The sequence below is a fragment of the Saccostrea echinata genome, unplaced genomic scaffold (genome assembly GCF_033153115.1).
Source record: "Saccostrea echinata isolate AGI-Se365-2 ecotype Australia unplaced genomic scaffold, CSIRO_AGI_Sech_v1 ptg000012l, whole genome shotgun sequence".
In the NCBI taxonomy this organism is placed as follows: domain Eukaryota; kingdom Metazoa; phylum Mollusca; class Bivalvia; order Ostreida; family Ostreidae; genus Saccostrea; species Saccostrea echinata.
Window position 1 is genome coordinate 19,758,990 of NW_026889761.1, and position 6,836 is coordinate 19,765,825.

The 6,836-nt window shown below is 30.6% G+C and overlaps 1 protein-coding gene across 1 annotated transcript; it reads right to left on the bottom strand.

The window, feature by feature from the left end:
• Positions 1-1,189: 1,189 nt before the first annotated feature.
• Positions 1,190-6,836, bottom strand: LOC133185501 (transcription initiation factor TFIID subunit 13-like). The gene is made up of 4 exons (XM_061320770.1): positions 6,781-6,836; positions 6,489-6,555; positions 4,071-4,168; positions 1,190-1,889 (listed from the first exon to the last, which is right to left on the bottom strand). The coding sequence occupies exons 1-4, from the start codon at positions 6,802-6,804 to the stop codon at positions 1,713-1,715; spliced, it is 366 nt and encodes a 121-aa protein (XP_061176754.1). The 5' UTR covers positions 6,805-6,836; the 3' UTR covers positions 1,190-1,712.

A 6,836-nucleotide genomic window follows, 5' to 3' on the forward strand; every position in this document is an offset into this window, starting at 1 on the left:
GTTGTCGCCAATGTTCGACTATTTCCGTATATAATCCGGAAAATGACGAAAGGAACGATAACTCCCCTTACCTCATTTATAACATTATATTTCATCTTAACTTTGCACGATGCATAAATTCATGGAATTAATAGCATAATGTGTAATTCATTAATAAATGATTAACATTTGATGTTCAAAACGTTCTTTATCATCATGAAAGTTAATTTAGAAATTTATTTATTAATAGATAAGTTATCTAAATATGTTTGAAATTTAATATATATAATTAAGTATAAATATGTGACCGGTAGAAACATTTTTAAATTTAAGGCGGACCAAACCGCATTAGTAGGTCCATTAAAAATAATGAAGTTGAATTGTTCTCACAAATAAACATCTTTGATTTAAAAAAAAATTCAAAATATTGGAGTGTTTACAAGGTCATAGGAAGGTCAAAGACATAAGGAAGGACGGAAAATTTTAGCACAATTGAATAGCTCTCACCAAAAAAAAAAAAAAAAAAATGTGTTATTGTAGGAAGTTTGTGAAAATATCATGAACAGTTTCTTCTGAACTGTGCTAAATCTAAAATTATTAAAATTCAGGTCAAAGTCATATGGAAGGTCTAGACCAAATTTTTTTTGACACATTTGAATCTATAGATACAATCAATATGCATCTTTTCTGAAGTTTGATAAATATATCTTATACAGTTTCTCTGAAACTAAGATAATATAAATGCAAAATGAGGAAAAGTAAGGTCAAGGGCATAAAGGAAAGGTCAAAGTCAAAAGGGTATGACACTGTTGAATTGCTCTTATGAATTTGTATCTTTGTATGAATTTTGATGTAAATATCTTGTACAGTTTCTCTGGAACGAAGATAAATGCAAGCTGACAAAAAGTTGAGGTCAATGTCACACGAAAGGTTAAAGGTCCAAAATAAATACCACAGTTGAATAGCTCTCAACAAAATATATCAGTGTAGGAATTTGGCTTTAAAATATGGTGAACGGTTCTTTGAAACTGAGCTAAATGCAAAATTTGATGGATGGAGAGACAGAAGGACAGATGACGGACATGACAAATACTACTGGGAGTATATGTCCTGGCCATTTTCATGGCGGGGCATAAAAAACAATAATTTTCATTTCAAAACTGAGCCATTGTTAATTTTCAGGTCTGAATAATGATAAATACAAAGTAAATACATGTATCATAAAATTTATTAACAGCATATTTTACCTGTATCATAAAATTTATTAACAGCATATTTTACCTGTATCATAAAATTTATTAACAGGATATTTTACCTGCAGTGAGGTTCTTGATATAAGAAATAGTTATTTTTTTTCAATAAACAACAAAAATCGTCAATTCTACAAGGTTTCCTTATTTCAATACTTTAATTGAAAATTTTTTTTTTATCAAAAATCAAAAATTTATGATCTGGTACATATATTCATTACATAAAAAATATTTTATTCCATTGCTTCCCTTTAAAGATAAAGCAAAATGGCTTTTAAATGATAAATATACATTGTATTACCAAGGTACTCTTCATATGAAATATTATCACCCTCAAAAGCTCAGAGTTTCTATTAACCATGACCAATCTCAAAGATGCATAATAGCTCAGTACTACAAATATAATTCATTCACAGACATGTGATTTCAATGCAACATTTCCCTATATACATGTAGTCCAGATGGTCTGTTTTTATGGAACTTTCATTTTGTAGTAGCATATTTAATTTCATCAAAGGCCTTTCTTGCTTTTCTTAGTTCTTCATTCATCATTAGAAGTTCTTTCACACGCGAGTATTTCTTTGGGTCTTTTCGGATCAGAAAGATGATGTCTTCTACAGAAATTCTACCTGGACGCCCGACCTCCATAGCTTTTTTTGTCTGAAAATTAAATTATTTAGCTATAGAAAAAAATTCATTGTCAGCTCATTTTTTAATGAGACTAGTGCTAATTGTAACGGGAACCGTTACAGATGTTCCCCAAACGGCTCCCCAATCCCTTATGATGCCCCATTCCCTACAAGCTTCAATTTAGACAATACTTTTGTAATATAGATGGACACTTTACTTTTAAGGGTTTTTCATTGGAAAACTACTCCGATATAGCCATATGGGTATTAGCCAATCAAATTTCAGCGCATGTGCTTGCACATGATTTCTACATTTTTCACATTAATTTTCTTATAGTGTCTCACAATACATACATTTGTGTTAAATATTAAAGAATCTCATCGAAAAATAAGAGAAATGTAACTCTTTAAGTATTAGCCAATTAGAATTCAGCATACGCGCATGCATGGCCTTGCATTCAATTTGATAGTATCATAATGTAGGAGCTCTATGTGCCTATCCATGTCATAAATTTCATCCTGTTTTGTTGAAAACCAAGGGAGTTATAGACATTTAAAGTTTCAACCAATCAGATTGCAGCACACCTGCATGTGCGTGTTTTCAAGAAATTTCCTATATAACATGTTGTAACATCTTACAATATATACCTATATTCTAAATTTCAAAGTATTTTGTCAAAAAACAAGGAAATTAATGAGATTTTTGTATCAGCCAATCAGAGAAGAGCGCACGTGCATGCGCGTGAGTTCACGCTAATTTGACCATGTTATCTTGTCTAGACTACTAATATATCTTTACATTTTGAGTTTCAAAGCAATTCATTAAGAAATACAAAAGTTACGGCTTCATCAAGTATATCAGTCATTTCACTCATTGCACGCGCGCACATGCATGCATGTGGGCGCAAAATGACCTTCGTTCCGAACACCTACACAACATGCCTATTAACCCTAAAAAGGTTTCATGTCAATCGGATGAGTGGTTTTATGAGAACACTCCCGGACAAAAAAGTACCGGAGAAGAAAGTAGAAAAAAAGAATAAGAAGAAGAAGAAGAAACAGAGTAAAAACAATATGTTCACAAACTTCGTTTGGGGAACATAAATATGGAAGATACATTTTGTGTACAGACACTGTTGCAACAGTGTGTGCAAACAAATTTTCATAATATGTTGATGCATGTTACTCAATTTGTTTGCACACACTGTTGCAGTAATGAGACTAAATCTTTCAAAAAATAACAATTCAATGCTTAATACATGCCTGTTTATACCATTTCTGTTATGCACCAACATGCCTTTTTACCATTTCTGTTACACAGCTTTATGCCTATTAATGTTACCATTTTGTTACACAGCTGTATGCCTATTTTTACTTTTTTTGTTACACAGCTGTATGTCTATTTTTACCATATCTGTAATAGAGCTTTATGCCTATTTTAAGCATTTCTGTTACAAAGCTATATACCTATTTTTAACATGTCTGTTACACAACTACTGCCTATTTTTACCATTTCTGTTTCACAGCTATATGCTTTATATATTACCATATACCATATCTGTAATCCAGCTATACATGTATGTCTATTTTTACCATTTATGTATCCATATCTATTTTTACCACTTCTGTTTAACAGCTAAATGTATATTTTTACAATTTCTGTAATATACAGCTATATGTCTATTTTTACAATTTCCGCAATACAGCTGCAGTCTATTTTTACCATTTCTGTAATACAGTTATCTATATCTATTTTTACAATTTCTGTAATACAGCTTTATGTCTATTTTTATCATTTCTGTAATACAGCTATATATCTATTATCACCATTTCTATTATACAGCTATATATGCCGATTTTTACCAATTCTGTTATACCGTTATATGTCTATTTTTACCATTTCTTTATACAGTTATATGTCTATTTTTCCCATTTCTGTACTACGGCTATATGCCTATTTTTACCATTTCTATTATATAGTTATATATGCCTATTTTTACCATTTCTGTTATACTGTTATATGCCTATTTTTACCATTTCTGTTATACAGTTATATGTCTATTTTTACTATTTCTGTAATACAGCCATACGTCTATTCTTACCATTTCTGTAATACGTACAGCTATATGCCTATTATTACCATTATATACTTATATGGCTATATGCTTATTTTTACCATTTCTGTTATACAGTTATATATGCCTATTTTTACCATTTCTGTAATGTATTCAATGACAAGATCCTCCAGCAGCTCTACACTTTCTGTATATGGATTCCTGTCATCGCCAAAACCATACATCATACAGCGCACTACAACAGGAAAAAGAAATTTAAAATGAAGAATTTACCAATCAACAAATTTTGTACTGTAGTTGATTTCAGTAAAACATTTAGCTTGGTCATTTCTTCACATGTATTTAAACTGGAGGGGATTTTCAAAATGATCATACCTGGAAAAATGCTTGGTGAATTAATCATAGGAAATACAACTACTATTCTTTAGCTTGATTGCATATGAAAAGTTTATTTTGCTACGTCTCAGTGCTGAGGTGCAGTAGATCTTTCTATGATTCTGAATTTAATACTTTGATGAATATAGACATTTCATTTTCATAAAATTTTATGAAGTTTTATTCATGCCCACCAGTTTCATCACTGATCGTATGCATGGCCCTGCCATTTCCATGCATTTTTCTATCACAGGTTTCACTAAATCACGAAAATGTGTTTTCTTTTAAAAAGCATCTGAAATCATCCTAAAATCTAATTACTGACTTAAATTTTTGAAAAATTAATTATAGACTGATCTTTGAAACAAGTGTCATTTTAGTGGTATGTTCATGCAGAAATATGTAACTTGAATACCCTGATAATGCACATGTACTTTCGATTTTCTACAGCATGTGTCATAATGATTCTTACTATCAAACTGTGATGATTTTTCTGTATTTTCCATGCATAGAATTTTATGAATTGTAGCATGTTAAGATGGTTTCCTATTTTAATACGGAAATTTACACATTTTTCGTCCACATTTTGGTCAGATTTCTAACCTTGCGTCATGAAATAAGGTCTATACTGTAAATACTTGTAGGGCAAGATCAGTGCCACTGAAAAAAAAAATATATTGTCATACCTTCTAAAAAAAGTTTCAGTTTGTTTCCAAAAAGTTTTGCTTACAGAAAGATTTAAAACCTGTATTGATTATACTGTATTGAATTCTTTTTTTAAAAAATGCTTGTGAAAACGAGAATGATATAGGTTTTAGTTTCTCAAACATGACACTGACAACAATTTCATACTAAAAAGGAAACATTAAAATCTCTTTGTAAATGTTCAGTTTTTCATTAGCTTTGAGGAAAAGCTGCATGCTTACCCTAAACAATGGACAGTTTAACGTTAAGAAACCAGAGTTTGACATTAGTTTTTATGATTACTAGACCAGTTAGGCTACTTCCCATAATCTTTACTAGCCCTGAACGTAAAATCACTAGCTCTGACCAAACCTGCAAATTTAATTCTTATAATCACTAATTTTAATGATGTAATTTTGAAATCGTCTCTAGCGCATGTCAAGAAATTGACTGACTCGCAAATTGAGTGTGTTCATCACGACATGCGAATATCCTAAGCTTTAAAGATAATTCAATGAACTTTCAATAAAATTTAATCCTAAATATTAAAAATTAATTACAGAATATATTTTTTTTGGTAACTATTTATACCATATTGATACTGAATGAAGCTTGTTTCTACCGCGACTTTTCTATAACAGCCGTGGCTGTATTTTCATGACCATTCTCTAAACATGAGAAAAAGTACAATCTGCTTGCATGAAACAAAATATGGGTGTGATTGACGGGAAAATATAAATTATAATACTTTTGAGAAATTATAAGCTCTTAGTATTTTTTAATTAATGTGTGTGTGTTTGTGTGCATGTGTGTGTGTGTGGGGGGGAGGGTCAATGCAAACTTCAGGTGCCTATGGCTAAAATAGCGATTGTTTCATACGGGATTTTTTTCTTTACCATGTATTTACAATCGGACAAATAAGTAAATTTCTTTTAAGTTTTGTGAATATTTATATGGAAGACTGAAATAGAATTTAACAGTTATTTTATCAACACAACCAACAGGTCCAGTTAACGTACATTTTACATGAACGGACCACTCATTTACTAGACTGGGTCGGTCGTATATACTTTAGTGTCAAACCCTGGTAACTATATTGAAATAAATTCATTATTATATATACATTATACTTATACAAAATTACCAGTATTATAACATTTGAGAAAGATATACTTAAAATATAACATCGATGAACATTCGAAAACGAACAGAAGAGTAGTCTCGAATATTTGAATATTGATTTTTGGTATTCATTTCAACTCTATTATAAATCCAACTCCATTGTTAATGTAGTATTAACATTTAAACAGTGGCCTTTTGTTTACAAAACTTTGTTTTATCTTTATTTATTTTTAATTTTTGGCGGGGGGGGGGGGGTGACCAAACATACGTCGAGTGCCTAAGGTTTGACCAAAAAAAAACACAAGGAGGGATGTTGTAAAAATGACTTCTGATATGCTATCTTTTTTGTAAATACTAAATAAATGTATACTTACATTCTTTTAAAAATATTTTCTTTCTCTTTTCCAATGGAATATCGTCTTCCACTTCATCTTCATCGAACTAAATAAAAGTTTATTTTAGTAAGACAAATATTTTCTAATTTTGAAGAAGAGCTTCCACCTGACCACAGTGGAAAATGTCTCCGGTAAAAAAAAATGCGCCATGTACAACAATTGAAATACCATATTTATGAATCCATCGACGTTTTAAATTATTATGTAAGCCATGCAATAATCTTCGATCAATAATTTGAGAATATTTGCGCAAATTAAATGTGCACAATACCTGAAAATCTCCTCCTTCCGCCATGTTGATTTGGCTAAATCAGGTAAATATTAGTA

Excerpts from the sequence above, each read along its gene's own strand:
- LOC133185501 (XM_061320770.1), bottom strand. The coding sequence starts at position 6,804 with ATGGCGGAAGGAGGAGATTTTCAG. Across the intron at positions 6,556-6,780 it reads CGGAAGGAGGAGATTTTCAG|TTCGATGAAGATGAAGTGGA; the intron begins GTATTGTGCACA and ends ACTTTTATTTAG. Across the intron at positions 4,169-6,488 it reads GAAAATATTTTTAAAAGAAT|TGCGCTGTATGATGTATGGT; the intron begins GTAAGTATACAT and ends TTCCTGTTGTAG.